Consider the following 19,849-nt stretch of genomic DNA (forward strand, 5'->3'; position numbering starts at 1 on the left):
GCTGGAAAAGTCGACTTATACACGAGTATATATGGTAATTCTTCTAGTGGACAGATAAGGGATTATTATAACCGCCCAACTACAGTTACACAGAAGTTCATCCCAGTGAGGTCACTGGGCGTCCTCCCAAGTAAGCATGCACAGGGTTGTAGGTATCAATCCTTTGCACACTTACCTGGGAGTAAGCCATGCTGAACAAAACTGAGGATGGCTTTCTGAGTGCCTGCGCACAAGATTGGGCTTTGCTGCCTTGTCCATGGGAACGATTTCACCTGGGTCTTCCTTCTCAGCAAAGCACAAGAGGCCTTAATTGTTGTTTTGGCCATTTCCCCCTGGCTTGCTGCCCAGGGCGCTCTTCTGCTCTGGCAGCGGAGGGAGGAAAACCCATCAGTTGCACAGACTAATTGTTGTGCCCTACCTTGAAATATTGCTGCTTCCTGCTCCTAAGGGGAATAAACAAAGTGGTAACTTTCACCTGCGGGACAGTGGGAATTTTGCACTTCCACTGCACAACCAGATTAGGAGGTAGACAAATTGCTGAAATTCTCTCCCCAAGTTAGTTGGAGGATACCTGCTGTTCTGTTATATTTTGCTCTTTGTTCTTTGCCTTTCTTTGCCTTTCTTTATCAGTACCCCTGTCTGTTTATAGCCATGCAGGATTTCAATGGTATTTTATATGTCATTATCTTTGGCTCTGAGTCTTTCCTGCAAGAAGAAGAAGAAGAAGAGTTTGGATTTATATCCCCCCTCTCTCTCCTGCAGGAGACTCAAAGGGGCTGACAATCTCCTTGCCCTTCCCCCCTCACAACAAACACCCTGTGAGGTAGGTGGGGCTGAGAGAGCTCTGAGAAGCTGTGACCAGCCCAAGGTCACCCAGCTGGCATATGTGGGAGTGCACAGGCTAATCTGAATTCCCCAGATAAGCCTCCACAGCTCAGGCGGCAGAGCTGGGAATCAAACCCGGTTCCTGCAGATTAGATACACGAGCTCTTAACCTCCTACGCCACTGCTGCTCCTACACCACTGCTGCAAGTCATTTTGAGGCATTCCCCCCGCCCCGCCCCCCAGCTGAGGATCAAGAAATAAGCAGAATAACCTTCGTAATAACAGTTACTTTTTATGCCCCTCTTCCACTTAGCATTTCACGTAGTCTTTTTTTGGTTTTTTGTAACCCTTACAACAGCACCGTAAAGTAGGCCAAGGTGAAGGGCCCAGGCTCAGAAAGGCTTAAGGCCACTGCATGAGTTTGTGTCAGAGACAGGATTTGAACACGGGCCTCACAGATCGCAGCTGAATCTCTACAATGCTACATCAGTTTGTAAAATAAATAATTCGAGAATTACCGAGGGTGATCTGCAAGTACAAAGGATAAAGAGAGTGACTGAGGCGGTCGATGAAAAGTACCCAAACCCACACTTAATGAGATCTTCCTACACCTCTTGTTGCCTTCCCTCTCCAGCTCCGCAGCCTCCCACCCTGCCTGGTCCACACATATTTTTCAGCTTGTCTTTCAAGGGCCCTCTTCTTTAGCGGCTGTCATGCTTGTGCCAGAGAGAGTGCCTCTCCTTCATTTACATTTTCTTTCCCACAAAGGTGGCTCCTAAAGCTGACACTGCAAGTTCTGCGTCAGGAACATGGGTTGACACACGCACATCGCCCCCGGCCATTTCTGGAGACCTGGCTTCAACCTAACAGTCAAAATGGCTCCAATCAACCCACGAGCAAGAGAGTTAACTCTTGCCCTGATGCTGGAAGAACAGGATGAAGGGGTGTTTTTTTTGGGGGGGGGGGGTTGAGGGGGGGAGGGCATTCCGTACTTTCAAGGCTTTAGAGCCATATTCTCTCCAGTGGAGAGAATATTAGAGCCATATTAGAGAATATTAAAGCCATAGAGAGAATTTAGAGCCATATTCTCTCCAGTGGAGAGAATATTAGAGCCATATTAGAGAATATTAAAGCCATAGAGAGAATTTAGAGCCATATTCTCTCCAGTGGAGAGAATATTAGAGCCATATTAGAGAATATTAAAGCCATAGAGAGAATTTAGAGCCATATTCTCTCCAGTGGAGAGAATATTAGAGCCATATTAGAGAATATTAAAGCCATAGAGAGAATTTAGAGCCATACTCTCTCTCCAGTGGAGAGAATATTAGAGCCATATTAGAGAATATTAAAGCCATAGAGAGAATTTAGAGCCATATTCTCTCCAGTGGAGAGAATATTAGAGCCATATTAGAGAATATTAAAGCCATAGAGAGAATTTAGAGCCATATTCTCTCCAGTGGAGAGAATATTAGAGCCATATTAGAGAATATTAAAGCCATAGAGAGAATTTAGAGCCATATTCTCTCCAGTGGAGAGAATATTAGAGCCATATTAGAGAATATTAAAGCCATAGAGAGAATTTAGAGCCATATTCTCTCCAGTGGAGAGAATATTAGAGCCATATTAGAGAATATTAAAGCCATAGAGAGAATTTAGAGCCATATTCTCTCCATATTCTCTCTTCCCTGTCCCAAAGCCCTCCTGACATTCAGGGCATTCCACCGTTTGCTTCCTATCCTGTGTGATACCAGGAGGGAGGGAGTGGCATTCAGTGCACAGGGCTGGTCTCCAGGAGTTGGGAATGCACACTAGGTAAAATGACAGTTTCTAATGGGATCAGTGTGATAGACGACAGCTCTGTCCTGGTCCAATAGCACCTTACAGACCAACATGACATTTGGAGTATCAGATATGAGTTGGAACAGAGATCTGAGTCCTTATAGTCCAGGAAGGTGGTGTTGCAAGGAAGAAACTCGGGATTGCAGAGCTGCAACGCACATGGTAAGGAGGTAGATTAAAGGAGAACTCCTCGGGGAAAGTTTTTCTCCTCTGCTCCAGTCTAATGTACTATTACTGGATTTGAATGCAGCTGTTCAACCAACATGACTACCCTCTGAAACTATGTTCAAAGAGGATGTGCAGACTTTTGAATTCCACAAAAGTTTGCCTTCCTGCTGCTGCAGACCTCCAGCAAGTGACTGCCATTGCAGCCACAAAAGTCAATCAAAAGGTGTCACTCGGCTGCTTTGGTAGCCGCTTTTTTCAATCAACCCCTCAAGGCGGAGGCCAGCGCGTCCCGGATCTCCACGGCCTCCACGTCTTCCTCCTCCTCACCATCGTCAAACGGATGTTCCTCCGGCTGCTCTTCCTCATCTTCCATCCAGCCGGACTGGAAGACGTCCCCCCGTGCCTCACAGACATTGTGCAGGGTGCAGCAGGCGGCGATGAGGGTTGGCAGAAAGGAGACGTCTGTATCGTTGCGCTTGGTGAGGCAGCGCCAGCGCCCACGCAGGCGGCCGAAAGCCACGCCGACCACTGTCCGTGCAGCGGCTGCGTACTCGTTGAAGCGATGCTGGGCTGGCGACAGGACCTTATTGCGATATGGACGCATGAGCCACGGGAGGAAAGGGTACGAACAGCTGCCCAGCAGGTAGACGGGCACCTGGACTCCCCTGACAGCTTGGGATGCTCCTGGGAAGAGTTCACCCCCTTGGGCTCGCTGATACAGCTCAGATGTGCACAAGACTTGGGTCTCCGTCACCCTTCCGGGGCACCCAACGTTGATATCCCAGAAACAACCACGAGAATCCACGGCAGCCTGCACAACCACTGAATGCCAGCCGTGGCGGTTGTAATAGCCAGTCGCGTTTTCGTTGGGTGCACGGATGGGCACGTGGAGGGACCCCAAGACACCGGCCAGCTGGGGCAAGGGGAAGCCGTTCCCCGCGGCCACTTCTGCAGGGTCGGGAGGGCGCACGTACAGCGGGGTCAGGATACCCACAACAGCTTCGCAAACGTCACGCAGGATCTTGCAGACGGTGGAGCGGGACACGCCGAAGAGCTGCTCCACCGCCCGGTATTCAGTGCAGGCTCCCAGGCGCCAGAGGGTCATGGCGAGGCGCACGTCAGCTGGGATGGCCCGGCGCATGTTTGTGTCCCGGCGCTGAATGGCGTTTCGCAACTGAGCACAGAGGTAGTCAAAGGTGCAAGGAGCCACGCGGAAGTTCTCAACCCACTCCCACTGGCTGAATGCTTTGGTTCGCACAGTTTCCCAGAAGGCCGAGCTCCGGGCTTTGCTCCACAAGCGCCGCTCACGTAGCAAGCACGGCAGGCTGCCATCTCCACCGCCGGCCTCCTGGCAAAGCCCAGCCGTGCCAGGAGAGCGCGCCAGCATCCGGCACAGCCACAGCAAGGCGAAGCGTTGGCGGGACCGGGCTTGGGCCCGGAAGTGACGGGCAATCCGCTGCCGCCGGGCAGCTTCACGCAGGCGCCGTCCTCGCTGCAGGCGGGCGTAGTAGAGGAGACACAGAGCCACCGTGCCACGACTGAGGGTGGCCAGCAGGTGGCCAGCATCCTGGCTGTGGTTGGGGGTCCAAGATGGCTGCTGAGAAGAGGCAGCCATTTTGTCCCTTGACCAAACTGAGCAGCAGAGAAACGTGCAGAACGGCCAGAGTTTAAAATAGACTGCGCATGCGCACAGGCAGCCTTGTCCTTACAATATCTCTACGCGCAAGCGCGAACCTCTTGGGAACGTTCAAAACCGCTTCATCTAGAGTGCGCGTGCGCACCACGCAAAGTGGCGGCTGCGTGCGAAATTCTCCACCTGGAAGGCGTCGGAGCGTCTGAGCATGCGCGGACACCACGATGGTCACTCAGGGCGCATGAGCGAGGGGTGTGGCGCAATGGAGGCGGGAGTTTCGCCCACTTTCTCTCCGTTTACCAAAATGGCGTCGGTGGCGCTGAAGGGGCTGGTGGTTCCGCATTTCCTCCCCGAAAGCTGCTACGACGAGTTCTTCGTGCGGTTCAATTTAATGCACAGTGAGTCCCTTTCCCCTTCCTCTCCAGTGGAGGGCGCAGTGCTGTCGCTTCGGCAATGTCGCCGGCTGGGCAGAAGGGCAGCCGGCGGCCATCTTGACTGAGGGCGGAAAAGGCGCTCGCCGACTTCGCGCACTAGATTAGAACGGAGCGGAGGCCATGTTAGTGGCGGGTGAAAAGGAAGTGGCCGCCTCGTCCGCCATGTTGGAATTGGGCGGAAGTCTCCTGAATCCTGTCTTTTAAACGTGTATTATTATTATTAGTAGTAGTAGTAGTATATTTGTCTGTCAACTCTGTCATAGTACCAATCATGGTGGGTCATCAAATTGTTCCCCGGGGCAAGAGGAGGTTTTTGCTGACTTTCGTGGGGAAGAGGGTCTCCCATCCCAGCGCTAACCTGGCCCGACTCTCCCTGGGTCCTTTGATCCAGTGGGGTCAGGCTCGAAGGGGGGAGGAGAGCTCAAATTGTGTCCTGCCTCGCAGGACTGCTGTTTAGCCAAAAACAAGAAAAGTTGAGAGTTCTAAGGATACCATGGACCAGTGGGTTCTAGGTCAAATTAAGCCTGAACTCTCCCTAAAAACTGCAGTGACTAAACTGAGTCTATCATACTTTGGTCACATGAGATGACAAGATTCACTGGAAAAGAATCTAGGAACCCTAGGAAGTTGAAGGCAGAAGGAAAAGAGAAAGGTTCAACATGAGATGAACTCATTCAATAAAGCAAGTCACAGCCCTTGTTTTGCAAGACCTGGGCAAGCCCACAGGATGCTCTGGAGTCATTAATTCATCTGGTGGCCATAATGAGAAGTGACTTGGCAGCACCTAACCCCCCCCCCCCCCCCAAGAACGGTTGTACAGCATCCATCATGCATGGTGGGGGCAACCAGTAATATGGTTCTGGTGGGTTTTCTAGGCTGTGTGGCCATGGTCTGGTGGACCTTGTTCCTAACGTTTCGCCTGCATCTGTGGCTGGCATTTTCAGAGGTGAATCACAGAGAGAAGTCTGTTACGCAGACTGTTACACACTTCCCTCTGTGATATACCCCTGAAGATGCCAGCCACAGATGCAAGCAAAACGTTAGGAACAAGATCCACCAGACCACGGCCACACAGCCCAGAAAACCCACCAGAACCAGTTGAATCCGGACGAGAAAGCCTTTGACAACCAGTAATATATTTTTTGCCTTTTCTTTTTATTCCTTTTTAGTTCCATGCCTCAAAATCCTCATCAGCAAGGGTCTGGGATTTGCAATCATCGCTGGCTCTGTCATGGGTATGAGCACGTAAACTTTTTCTGCATCTAAAAAACTCTTCTTAGATCAGGGAGTCTAGCGGTCGGGCTGAAGAGAGACAGCCAGAGAGCAACAAGAGAGCACCCTGTCCCTCTTAAAGGGCACCGAAAACAAATATCTGAGGTGACCCCCCCGCATTCCATTCATTAAAAGATGCTTGTAAGCCCCACTCAACTCTTTGACTGTGCAACGGCCGGGAGGGTCTCTGTTTTTTAATGATATCCTTGGCAAAGATGGTTGGTTGTTCAGGAATTGTATTACCAACAATATAACTCAGAGGTGAGGGTGGGTTACCCGAGAGACACCTGGCCTCAGATATGGGCAGTGGTGGGATCTAAAAATTTTAGTAACAGGTTCCCATGGTGGTGGGATTCAAACTGTGGCATAGCACCAATGGGGATGGGCGGGGCACGATGGGGGCGTGGCTGGGCATTCCGGGGGCGGGGCATTCCAGGGGCGGGGCTGTGGCAAGGACGCAGCCGCTGCTCCGGTCCTTGGTTGGGAAACGAATGCACGCAGGCGCAGGCTGCCACGCACGCCGGTGCACCTCCTGCTAGACTGCTTCAAGTTCTGCGCGCTACTGCTGAGAGGAGGGGCGTAACTAAGGCCAAAACCACGTGGCAAAATCACCAATTAGTAACCCCCTCTCGGCACACACAAATAATTAGTAACCTACTCTCGGGAACCTGTGAGAACCTGCTGGATCCCACCTCTGGATATGGGCCTGGAGAGGTAGTAGAAATTGAAGCCATTTCTCCTGTGGGACAAAGCCACCCACGTTCTGGACACCTGCTGGACAGGGTGCCAGAGTGTTTCTCCTCTAGAGCCAGCGTGGCGTAGTGGTTAAGAGCAGAGGCGTAACACCAACGGGGTGGGGTATGATGGCCCAGGCGGAGCTGCAGTGGAGGCGTGGCCAAGCCGTGACGGGAGTGGGTGCGGCGAGGGCGTAGGGCGCACGCGCACCCCGGGCGGAGTTTGGGGCCGATCTGTTTCTCTTTGCTCCCTGTTGTGCAGTGAAACTGCCCCAGATCCTCAAGATTGTGGGGGCCAGGAGTGCCGAGGGACTGAGCTTCTATTCCATATTGCTGGAGCTCTTGGCCATCACTGCCACCATGACCTACAGCATTGCCAACAGCTTTCCTTTCAGGTAAGGTGGCTGACACACACACACACACACACAGTGGGACTGCAGAGTGAGTGAGTAGCCTGTTGTGCCTGTTGCTCTCTCGGGGCGCAGTTCCGGTCTCTGCAGCTCACATCACCTGCAAAGGAAATTGCGCATTCCTCTCCCTTCTCTTCAGGCATCACCCTCTATGTGGCGTAGTGGCTAAGAACAGTGGCCAAGAGCAGGTGCACTCTGATCTGGAGGAACCCGGTTTGATTCCCCGCTCTGACGCCTGAGCTGTGGAGGCTTCTCTGGGGAATTCAGATTAGCCTGGGCACTCCCACACACGCCAGCTGGGTGACCTTGGGCTAGTCACAGCTTCTCGGAGCTCTCTCAGCCCCACCCACCTCCTAGGGTGTTTGTGGTGAGGGGGGAAGGGCGAGGAGATTGTCAGCCCCTTTGAGTCTCCTGCAGGAGAGAAAGGGCGGATATAAATCCAAACTCTTCTTCTTCTATCCCTGGGAGGGTCTCCAAACTTTTTGAACCTGCCAGCACTTTTGGAATTTTGAGAGGGGCTTGTGAGCACCACCCCCGGACAGCTGCCACAAGGTCTGTCGCCGAAACAAAAATGGCTGCCTTGGAAGGCCATGCTGAATAGAATACCTGCCCCCTCACACCTCCTGTGAAGAAGGAGACCTTGAAGGGGGAACGGGGCCCCACACGAAGGAGAGCCCGGGGGCCTCCCAGCCCTCCTCCTCCTGCAGCGCCCAACCTTCCATTTGAAGGAGGGAAACCAGCAGCCAGCCCTGCCCCACTTTCTGAAAAGCTCAGGGGCATCAGTGGCGTAGGAGGTTAAGAGCTCGTGTATCTAATCTGGAGGAACCGCGTTTGATTCCCAGCTCTGCCGCCTGAGCTGTGGAGGCTTATCTGGGGGATTCAGATTAGCCTGTGCACTCCCACACACACCAGCTGGGTGACCTTGGGCTAGTCACAGTTCTTTGGAGCACTCTCAGCCCCACCCACCTCACAGGGTGTTTGTGGTGAGGGGTAAAGGGCAAGGAGATTGTCAGCCCCTTTGAGTCTCCTGCAGGAGAGAAAGGGGGGATATCAATCCAAAACTCTTCTTCTTCTACCAAGAAAAGGGGAGGGGAGGCCTGATCTACCCCTGGCTGCTCTTCTGTGCCTCTCACCTGCTTAACTGTTCTTTGTTCCTGGGGTGTAAAATGGAAGATGGATCTTGAGGAAGGAGTTCCATGTTCTTCTGAGTTGCCCACTGCTTGGAAAGAGAAACATTGGGTGGGTGGGAAACGGGTGCGTGGGACTGTTGTGTTTCCCCTTCTGGGGTGCTCTGAAGCAGCGACTCCCCCTTTCTTCCCTACAGCTCCTGGGGTGAGGCTCTCTTCCTCATGCTGCAGACTGTGACCATCGGGTTCCTGGTGCAACATTTTGGGGGCCGCACGGGACGTGGTAAGTGACAGAGGGGCAGAGTGGGAATCCTCCTCTCAAAACAGAGGTGGAAAGTGAGTTCCGGACGCACATTTGATCGAGATATAGCGAGCTTATGTATTTCTATACATCTTTATTAAAACATTTATAATCTGTCTTTCCTCGTAGTGAGAAAAAACCAAACCAAAATAAAATGACAGACCCAAATCCCTCCTTCTTGAAAGGTGCCTGCCACTCATGGCATTTAGACTGGCATATTCGCTGTACGAAGAGAACAGCCAGAGGGAGGCAGCCCCACGAGGGGCCGGGGGGTTTCGCCGCCTGTGGCTTCCCTGCAGACCTTCTCATTCTAACATAAGAACATAAGAACAAGCCAGCTGGATCAGACCAGAGTCCATCTAGTCCAGCTCTCTGCTACTTGCAATGGCCCACCAGGTGCCTTTGGGAGCTCACATGCAGGAGGTGAAAGCAAGGGCCTTAAGAACATAAGAAAGAGCCTGCTGGATCAGACCAGAGTCCATCTAGTCCAGCTCTCTGCTACTCGCAGTGGCCCACCAGGTGCCTTGGGGAGCTCACAGGCAGGAGGTGAAAGCAAGGGCCTTAAGAACATAAGAAAGAGCCTGCTGGATCAGACCAGAGTCCATCTAGTCCAGCTCTCCGCTACTTGCAGTGGCCCACCAGGTGCCTTGGGGAGCTCACAGGCAGGAGGTGAAAGCAAGGGCCTTAAGAACATAAGAACAAGCCAGCTGGATCAGACCAGAGTCCATCTAGTTCTCAGCTCTCTGCTCCTCGCAGTGGCCCACCAGGTGCCTTGGGGAGCTCACAGGCAGGAGGTGAAAGCAAGGGCCTTAAGAACATAAGAACTAGCCTGCTGGATCAGACCAGAGTCCATCTAGTCCAGCTCTCTGCTACTTGCAGTGGCCCACCAGGTGCCTTGGGGAGCTCACATGCAGGAGGTGAAAGCAAGGGCCTTAAGAACATAAGAACAAGCCAGCTGGATCAGACCAGAGTCCATCTAGTCTAGCTCTCTGCTCCTCGCAGTGGCCCACCAGGTGCCTTGGGGAGCTCACATGCAGGAGGTGAAAGCAAGGGCCTTAAGAACATAAGAAAGAGCCTGCTGGATCAGACCAGAGTCCATCTAGTCCAGCTCTCCGCTACTTGCAGTGGCCCACCAGGTGCCATTGGGAGCTCACAGGCAGGAGGTGAAAGCAAGGGCCTTAAGAACATAAGAACAAGCCAGCTGGATCAGACCAGAGTCCATCTAGTCCAGCTCTCTGCTACTTGCAGTGGCCCACCAGGTGCCTTTGGGAGCTCACACACAGGATGTGAAAGCAATGGCCTTCTGCGGCTGTTGCTCACAAACACCTGGACTGTTAAGGCATTCTCATCCTTGGGTGGCAGAAGTTTTGCCAGAGTTTTCCGCAGGCTTTTAAGTTTGCTTTGCAACTACCGGGACTAGAACTCAGGTGTCAAACTCCCATGATGCTGGCAGGGGATGATGGGAACTGTAGTCCATAACATCTGGAGGGCCGCAAGTTTGACACCTATGGACTAGAATCGGTGGTGGCGAACCTATGGCACTCCAGATGTTCATGGACTACAATTCTCATCATCCCCTGCCAGCATGGCCAATTGGCCATGCTGGCAGGGGATGATGGGAATTGTAGTCCATGAACATCTGGAGAGCCATAGGTTCGCCACCACGGAACCTCAATGCTCCTTTTTCACAGTCGGAAAGAAATGTGTGCCCAGACTGCTTCTCTGTGTGTCTGTGCGAGGCAGAGAGCCCGCCTCTCCTTCTGCTGGGACAGTTGGCCAAGAGAGGGGGTGGTCTCACATGGGGGCCTGGTGCAGTTTCCCAGGATGCAACAGTGCTGCAGCTCCCACAGTTGGGCTGAGGGACTCAGCAGCTCCTCTGTGGTGGGGAGCCAGCGACAGCCACACCTCCGTTTCTTCCCACAGGCCTGACCTTCCTCTTGGTCTACTTCGGCGCCCTCTCCGTCCTGCTGTCCCCGCTCAGCTCCATGGCTGTGGTCACAGCGCTGCAGGCGTCCACTATGCCTGCCGTCATCATCAGCAGGGTCAGCTGCCAGTTCCGTGTGGCTTGTCCAAGGCAGGCCTTCCTGGGGTGGGGGGCGGGGCTGAGCTGGCCCACTGAACTACAGTGGAGAGTTCTATCTATCTATCTATCTATCTATCTATCTATCTATCTATCTATCTATCTATCTATCTATCTATCTATCTACCTACCTACCTACCTACCTACCTACCTACCTACCTACCTACCTACCTACCTACCTACCTACCTACCTACCTACCTACCTACCTACCTACCTACCTACCTACCTACCTACCTACCTACCTACCTACCTACCTACCTACCTACCTACCTACCTACCTACCTACCTACCTACCTACCTATCTATCTATCTATCACATTTATAAACTGCCCATCCCCGAAGGGCTCTGGGCGGTGTACGCTAGGCCAGACACAACGTTACATACGATTGGCCAAAGCAACAATACACAGAATAAATAAGTTAAAACAAGTTAAAACAATTTACAGAATTCAAAAAACAAGCAGCATCAGTATGATATATATAACAGTAAGATTATAAAAGTATTATAAAAGTATGGCGCCCGGACCCAAGGCCAGGCGGGGGGTAGCAGGGTAGGTTATATGTTATATTGGGTGTGCCAATGATGGAATGGCACGCAACACAGGGGCATGTGGTACACTGTCCAGCTTTTAGGGGGTGGGGAGGGCTGCTGCAGGCAGAGCCAAACCCAGAGCTTTAAAGCACTTCTCCAGACGGGGGATCGGCCCCTTGCCTACACAGCAGTGCTGCCTTCAAATGCCAGCTGTCCTACATTTTTATCCCACTCTTCCTTGAAGTTGCCTGGAGTTAATGCAGGGTTCTTCCCCTATTTAAAACTCACAACATCCCAGTGAGGTAGGCTGGGTTAAGAGAGAAAGTTTGGCTGGCTAGGGTCACTCACCAAGCTTCCTGCCAGAGTGGAAATTTTAACCTTGGCTCCTCACCCCAGGTCTAGTCTGCCACCACTGTGCTTGGAGTTTTTTTTTTTTTGTCCTGTTTAATTGTAGGTTGTCCCCAGAGCTCCCAAATAAAAGCTCGAGAGAACTCATTGAATCATTGTAGAAACTGAGTGATTTTATTACAGTGCTTTTAAAAAGCAAACTCACTGTTCCCCAAGAACAGTTTTCTATGTACGAAGCCTAATCAGCTACACATCAAGCTGATTGACAATGACTGACTGCCTCCCCCCCCCCCCCCGTCCCTTTCCGGCTTTCAAATTTTAAAAAGGTTTCCTACCCCTAAAGCCGTGGTGGCGAACCTTTGGCACTCCAGATGTTATGGACTACAATTCCCATCAGCCCCTGCCAGCATAATGCTGGCAGGGACTGATGGGAATTGTAGTCCATAACATCTGGAGTGCCAAAGGTTCGCCACCACTGCCCTAAAGGATAAAGTACAACAGCATCAAATAAAGGTTTTGTAAACCCCAAGTTGAGGCTTCATTAACTGTGTGGGAGGAGATAATTTTGTCCTTAAGACGTGCGAAAGGCAGACTAAACAAACCGCACCGGGTCGGCTTCTGCGGGTTCTGGGGCCCATAGAAAAGAGGCCTATGCCCGGTCAGTTCTTATCCCAATCAGTTCAATTCAATAAGCCTTAATTGGCATATACACGATAGTATAAAAATACAGTTCCAGTTAAAAAGCGAACAGTAAAAAACTTCGCGTTTGTCATACATTCAGTTTACAAACTTCTGACAAAAACTTTGCCACTATAAGGCAACAATGAAAATCCTGACAATTTAAAAGCGTAACTACTTTATCTGATTCAGTATAATCGATCATAGAGTCTATGGCTTGGGATAACAGACTGGATCGGAGTTCTTGGTATAATAAGCAGTTCAGGAGAATGTGTGGGATGGAATCCAGCTGTCCTAGGCTACAGGTACAGGATGTGAGGGCGATCTGGCTGCGACATCTGACACCCCATTGATCGCCAGGGTTGATTCGGTTGATCTGGCTGGCTAGGCGGGTGTCCCTACCTCCCTCATCGCTCCATGTGCGTCCCTCCCGAAGCTGCGCGCTCGGTGGAAGAGGACGACCATCCCAGATAGAAGGAGTGTACCGTTCTTCAGTCAAGGGTATACGATAGCTGCGCTCCCCTGCTAGAACCTCCAAACAAGCTCTTATCCCAATCTCCGTTGAATGGCCGGATCCCCAACTGTGACTCTCTGTGGGCCCTTCCATTTCAACCCCCTTCCTGGTGGGGCAGAGGGGGGCAGCTCTTGAGTAGGTTTGTGCCCCACCCCTGTGCTAACGTATCTTTCTGCCTGCCAAGACTGCTCTGCTGTTCACGAGGGTGTTTCGGGGTGAATGTTGGGCTTCCGTTAGCCACTGCATTTGGAGTCTGGGCCTTTTCGGGGTGGGAGCCGGCTCCCTCAAGAGTGGGGTTTGGTGTCCGGAATCCATCTTGTTGGGGGGGGGGGGGGGGGGGCTGAAGGCCACGGCAATTCCAGCCTCCTGTCTTCCCAACAGCTCCTGCAGGCAGCCACCAACTATAGCAACGGACACACAGGACAGCTGTCTGCCGTCACCGCCTTCCTGCTGTTCGCAGGGTCCCTGGCCCGGATCTTCACCTCCGTCCAGGTAGGCCGACCGCGACCAGCAGCAGGATCTGTGGGGGGCCCTCCAGCTGCAGAGGGGAAGGCCAGGCATGCAAGTCCCATTCCCTTCTAAGTCAACACTCATCCTCTCACTGGCATGTCTGATCTGGTGATGGGGAGGGGGGGGCGCTTCCTGGGGCCCATCCAGTGAGGAACTGAAGGCTGGGGTAGCTCCCCGGCTAGGTCTGGGGCACGTGGGTCTGAACTGGCCGTGCAGCGGGGAGGCAGCAGCCGGGATCCATGGGAAAGACCCGCCCCCTTTCGCTTTCTCGTTCCCAGGAGACGGGGGACCCTCTGATGGCCCTCACCTACGTGGTCTCCTCGACTTGCAACGGTATCATCATGGGCCAGCTGCTCTACTACTGGAACGTTCCTGTGGACAAACGCAAGAAGGAGTAGGGGGGCCACGGGGGTGGGAATGGGTTCTGAGCCAGACCTGCTGCTAGGAAGGGGCACCTGCCCAGGGACTTTGGGGGGGGGGGGGGGGGGCGGAGCAGATTAGTTCTTGGGGATTTTTCTACCTGTACCCTGTAAGCTTTTTTGTTATTAAATTCACTCCTGATGCGCTCTGCAATTGCGTGGCCTATGTTGACAATGGAGACACTCCTGCCAGCCCAGTCCAGCCCATACAAGAGGCTCTCTAGGCAGGCAGGCACCCCTGCTGTGGGGAGGAAGGGCAGAGAGGACGGCTGAGTTGCAGGAAAGACACAAAAGAATGCTGCTCCTTTGACAGTTCTGGGGAAGAAGAGGAGTTTGGATTTATTACCCCCCCCCCTCCTCTCCTTACAGTCTCCTTTCTCTTCCCCCCCCCCCCACAACAAACACCCTGCGAGGTGGGTGGGGCTGAGAGAGCTCTGGAAAAACTGTGACTAGCTAGCCCAAGGTCACCCAGCTGGCATGTGCTGGCGTGCACAAGCTAATCTGGTTCCCCAGATAAGCCTCCACAGCTCAAGTGGCAGAGCAGGGAATCAAACCCGGTTCTCCAGATTAGAGTGCACCTGCTCTTATCCACGACTACGCCCTGCTAGCTCTCTTATCCACTACACCCCACTGGGACAAAAGAAAGGAATGAAGGAACAGGAAGTGTGGGGGTGGGTGGGAAGAGGGGCTGAATGGTCTAATACAGCGATGGCGAACCTTTTTGAGACCGAGTGCCCAAATTGCAACCCAAAACCCACTGATTTATCGCAAAGTGCCAACACGGCAATTTAACCTGAATACTGAGGTTTTCGTTTAGAAAAAACGGTTGGCTCCGAGGCGTGCGTTACTCAGGAGTAAGCTTGGTGGTAGTCAATGGCTTTGCTTTGAAGCAACCGTGCAACTCTTCCAACGGGTGACTCACGACCCTAGGAGGGTTTACTCAGAAGCAAATCCCATTGCCAGCAACTGAGTTTACTCCCAGGTAAAGGACCATGCTTTAGTTCTTCACGTGAAAATCAGTGGGGTTTAACAGCGCTTAACAGGGTTACCTACACTGCTTCCCCAAAACTAGATCTTAGGTTTAATGCTAATAATCGAGTCCGGCGGCCCAGGCCAGCCTAGATGGGGGGGGGGGGGGGGCACTCTGTTTGCATGTGCCCACAGAGCGGGCTCTGAGTGCCACCTCTGGCACCCGTGCCATAGGTTCGCCATCACTGGTCTAATACTTTGGTCTAATTCAACCACATTCATCTGACGGGAGCTCCACCCAAGCCTAGGTTTGTGGCTGCAGAGAACCTGAGGTCCCAATAGCCCCCTTTCCAGCAGGCGGAAGGGTCTGTAGGCCAAGAAAGCTTCCGGGTGGGCGGGGGGGGGGGGGGGCGTCTCTGCTCTGGCCCACCATTAACACACAAAGACTTTCCCTACCAACCCCTGGAATAGCTGCGTTACAGGGCTGGGGGGGTGGGATTGCTGCTCCCCAGGCCACATCTTTTTGCTAGCATCAGGGTAGCAGAACTTTCCTCCGCAGCGGCCTGCCCCAACCTGAAAAGGTGACTCACCTGTACGAAGGAAGGAGCACTTTGGGGCGGGCGAGCACATAGCTCAAGGCAAGCCCGGAAATCTCTTCTTGGTGCCAGCCGTTATGAGCCACGCCACCTCTTGTAGGCACGCTAGTGCAGGTGGGGGCAAAAGGAAAATTGCCCTTAATTTTTTAGAGCATGGTGCAGAATGGAGTGGGGGGGGGGGGTTACCATTAAACCAGCTGCTATATAGTTACTACAAGTAAAGCTTTATTTTCAGAAAACGCTTTTATTCAAAAAGTTACAAAAGGTTTCTCACGAGTCCTGTAAACCCAGAATCACAGAGTCCCCACCACCGCAGGGTCCGCAGACACCCCCCCCCCCACACACACACACTCTACGTACACCCCAAGGCTTCCTTCATTTTTGCCAGCCAATCCGTTTCCTCCCTGGGCCGGGGTCTTCGGCCCCCGCAGTCTCTAAAGGTGTGCTGCCATGTTGCTGAAGCCGAGCGGCTGGTAGTGATGTGGGGGGAGGACGTAGCCTTGTAGGGAAGCCGCCCCCTCGGCCCCCTCCCCACTCTGCAGCGCGTAAGAGGCCTGGAAGTCGTTCAGCGGGTGCTGCATCTGGGCCCAGTCTCCCTGGGTCATCATGGTGGCCACCCGAGGAGAAGGCAGCGGGGTGCAGGCCAGGTGGCTGCGGAGGCAGAAGAGGGAAGTGAGCGCGTTTGCCAGCCACAATGGTCACAAGCCCCCCTCCTCCCCCCAATTCTAAAAACCTTATGCTGCTGGGGGGGGGGGGGTACAGATAAATGAGGTGCAGGTGAACCTGGTAAAAGGATCTTTGAGACCCTCCAAGTGCACTGGCCTGTAAAACTGCCGGGGGGGGGGGGGGGTTGGGTGGTATGCGCCCAGTGGTATGGGACCAGCATCCCATTTCTTATCGTATTCACTCCACAGGCCCCCTTGCCTTCCTGCTGTTCCCCAAGCAACTGCCTTAAAGCATGGAGGCTCCATTCAGACACCACAGCACAGGTGGGACCTCTCCCCCCCCCCACCCCCACAAAATCATCCAGGCAAAAGCTGTGGGGTGTCTCAGCGTGCCCCACCCGATTCTGCTGCCTTCCATTTGAGGGCAGGTCCTCCAAGCAAGCAAAAGTTTTCTGAGTTGATTAACAACCACCAGAGTTGTGGCTGCGGGAAAAGGGGGCTCAAATGTACCTTCAGGAGGCTATTTTGGAAGAGGGGGGGCCCTGCAGTCCCCAGGGATTGGCGTGGCGGCTGCCCACCCCCCCAGGCCCCGGCGGGCTAGAACCTGCCGCAGCACCTGCTCTGGCCCACACCTGCGGGCAGAAGAAGCCAAGTCCTCCCCCCCCCTTTTTTTTGGGCGGGCCGGGGCGCATTCCAGAGGCAGCAGCCTGTTCTTCCAGTCCTGGGCGAGAGCCCCCCCCCCCCCCGCGGACTTGCCAGAGCTTGTCCGCCCCCCCCCCCGCAGAGAAGCTCAAAACCCCTCCCTCCTGCGGGCTTCCTCCCTGCAGCTCGACTGGGGGGGCTCCCCCCCCCCAGTCCTGGGCTGCCCTCCCGGGTCGTGACCTCGCCGGCCAGGCCAAGGAGGAGCGCCCGGAAAGCCCGGCGGAGCAGCGGGGGGGGGGGGGGGGGTGGCCGCCTGTTTCCAGCTGACCCCCCCCCGCCCGGGTGGCAACGCGGGAGCCTCCCTCCGTCTCGTGGCGAGCCAGGGCTGGAGGGCGGCGGCGCGGGGGTCCCGTCGGGGGCCGGCTGCGAAGAGCGGTCAGTGGCAGAAGTTCTGCGGGGCTCACCTGTAGGGCGGCGGCGGCGGCGGCGGGTAGGAGGTGACGGCCCAGGGGGGGGCTGCTCCGGGGGGGCCCCAGGCGGCGGCGGCGGCGTTGGGGGCGGCTGGGGCTGGGGCTGCTGCGGGGGGCGAGGGGGCGGCGGCGGGGGCCGGGCGCCCCCCCTTGCGGCGGGGCTGGTACTTGTAGTCGGGGTGGTCGCGCAGGTGGGTGGCGCGGAGGCGCTTGGCCTCGTCGACGAAGGGGCGCTTCTGGGCGGGGGGCAGCAGGTTCCAGGCGGCGCCCAGGCGCTTCGAGATCTCGGCGTTGTGCATCTGCGGGTGCTCCTGCGACATCCGGCGCCGCGCCCCCCGCGACCACACCATGAACGCGTTCATCGGCCGCTTCACCGCCGCCGGCGACCCCGGCCCGGACGCCCCCGACGACGGCCCGCCCAGCATCCTCCGGCCGCTCTCCTCGCCGGCCGCACGTGCGGCTCCGGCGTCTTTTATGCCGCCCGCCCCGTCCACGCCCCCGGGCCCGCCCCCGCCCCGCCCCTCGGGGCGCCCACCCGCCCAGCGCCCCCACCTGGGCCGGCCTGCCCCGCGGGGGGGGTGCGGAAGCGCCCGACGGCCTGGCCGAGGACAAGACAGCGAGCCAGGCCCGGGAGGGGAGGGGAGGGGAGGCAGCTCAGAGAGTTGTGACTGGGGAGTTGTGACTGGTTCAAATCTCTGCCCAGGACACGGCGGCCTCAGCACCACCATCGTCTGCAGGTAAGGGCCTACCCTGCAGGGGTTACGCAGCGATGCAGGCCTTGGGACACTTGGAACACTGAAAGGCCTGTAAGAAAATGACATTGAAGCAACGGTGGATAATGAGGGGGCGGGATGGGAAAAACGCACCCCTCCTCCTCCGTACTGGATTGCTTTCAGCCTGCAACCCTCCCTGAGCCCTTTGGGGACATATGATAAAAATATGATAAAAAGAAAATAAATAAAATACACTGACTCAAAGCTCACCGATTGTGCCTTTGGGGCCTCCTGGCAGCTGGCCCCACACAACTGTTACCAAGATGCTGTAGGGGCATTGCCTGGGGGGTGGGGGGTGGGAGAGAAGGTTTGGGGCCTCTTTTGGAAGTCCCTTGTGATTGTCCCCAGAGTCAGAGCTGAGAGTCCCCGCCCCCACTGACCACAAGCTGGGCCAGAGATCAGACCCCCCCCCACACACACACACTTAGCTCCCCCCCTGCAAGCAGGCCAGGGCCTCCTTTGTGACCTGTGGGAGACCTGCATGAAACCAGGGACTCCCAAGTGCTCACTCCAGGTGGGCGGCCCCCCCCCCAGCTCTTCCAAATGCTAATGGCCCCTTTGCATGGTGACCCGGTTCCAACCCCCCAGGCCCTGAGCAGAGCCATCAGCGGCACTGGGCCATCAACCCGGAGGCCAGCCAAAGGGAGGGGGCCACCCCCACCCCAGGAAATGGCTGCTTGCAAGACATTGGGAAGGCGTCAGAGCTGCAAAGGCCGGGAATGGGGGGTGGGGGTTTCCAGTCTGCAGCCATTGCCCTTTAACACCAAGGGCACTTAAGGGTCAACTCTGCCTCCTCCCAAAGTGGGAACTGGAGCTCCCAGAACTCTCCTGGCCACAGCGCAGTCCCCTGCCCCCTTTGGTGGCCAGGAGGCTGAGAGGCACCTGTGGCCGGACCCTGCCCTTCCTTCTCTGCAGTGGTGTACCTAGGCAAACTGGAGCCCTGGGCAAAACCTGAGTTTGATGCGCGCCCCCATCGGTGGCCACCCCCACCATGACCAAACAATGATTTTTTTCCACCAGGTCGTTTCAAAGTCACCATCACATTATAGAACATCCCCCAACTCACAAATCTGAACACAGCAATGGGCCAGGCCACACAGCAGATATATTTTTTGGAAAACATTTTCAAAATGCTTTCAAAATGTTTTATTGCTGCTATGAAAACATTTTATGGTGTTGTATCCAATTGGGGGAAACAGAATCACTTTCAATGTTGTTTAAACTGGGGACCCCAGATTCTCCCTTTAAGGAGGATTTAAAAGGAGAATCTGGGCTCCCTCATTTAAACAAGTGATGCTGGAATCCACCCCCAAACAGCATCATTTTCAATGGTGTTTAAACTGGGGAACCCAGATTCTCCTCTTAAATCCACCTTAAAGGGAGAATCTGGGGTTGATAGTTCCAGTTTAAACAACATTGAAAGTGATGCTATTTTGGGGTGGATTCTCCCCCACCCTGAAACAGCATCACTTTCAATGTTTAAACTGGGGACCTCAGATTCTCCCTTTAAATCCATGCCAAATTGGGGGGGGGGAATTAAAAGGAAAATCTGGAGAAATTTGGGGGGTGCATGCTGTCAGGAGTGTGATTGTTAATCTAGAAGCACCAAACTCAGGGTATCTTTAGGAGGCTCTCCTAATGATACCACCCAGGTTTGGTGAAGTTTGATTCAGAGGGTCCAAAGTTTTGGATCCTCAAAGGTGTAGCCCCCATCTTCTGTTAGCTCCCATTGGAAACAATGGGTGATGGGGCACACCCTTTGGGAGTCTACAGCTTTGGACCCCCTGGACCAAACTTCACAAAACCTGGGTGGTATCAGTAAGAGACTCTCCTGATGATACCCCCCAGGTTTAGTGAAGTTTGGTTCAAGGAGTCCAAAGTTATGGACCCTCAACGGTGTAGCCCCATC

The 19,849-nt window shown here is 54.5% G+C and overlaps 2 protein-coding genes across 2 annotated transcripts; one reads left to right on the plus strand and one right to left on the minus strand.

Annotated features, from left to right (window-relative positions):
* Positions 1-4,608: 4,608 nt before the first annotated feature.
* On the plus strand, positions 4,609-13,979 carry MPDU1 (mannose-P-dolichol utilization defect 1). The gene is made up of 7 exons (XM_048518142.1): positions 4,609-4,863; positions 6,069-6,134; positions 7,168-7,300; positions 8,640-8,725; positions 10,667-10,785; positions 13,278-13,388; positions 13,685-13,979. The coding sequence occupies exons 1-7, from the start codon at positions 4,674-4,676 to the stop codon at positions 13,802-13,804; spliced, it is 825 nt and encodes a 274-aa protein (XP_048374099.1). The 5' UTR covers positions 4,609-4,673; the 3' UTR covers positions 13,805-13,979.
* Positions 13,980-15,598: 1,619 nt separating this feature from the next.
* Positions 15,599-17,687, minus strand: SOX15 (SRY-box transcription factor 15). The gene is made up of 2 exons (XM_048518144.1): positions 17,162-17,687; positions 15,599-16,041 (listed from the first exon to the last, which is right to left on the minus strand). The coding sequence occupies exons 1-2, from the start codon at positions 17,590-17,592 to the stop codon at positions 15,825-15,827; spliced, it is 648 nt and encodes a 215-aa protein (XP_048374101.1). The 5' UTR covers positions 17,593-17,687; the 3' UTR covers positions 15,599-15,824.
* Between the last annotated feature and the right edge of the window lie 2,162 nt (positions 17,688-19,849).

This window comes from Sphaerodactylus townsendi, linkage group LG15 (genome assembly GCF_021028975.2).
Source record: "Sphaerodactylus townsendi isolate TG3544 linkage group LG15, MPM_Stown_v2.3, whole genome shotgun sequence".
Lineage (NCBI taxonomy): Eukaryota > Metazoa > Chordata > Lepidosauria > Squamata > Sphaerodactylidae > Sphaerodactylus > Sphaerodactylus townsendi.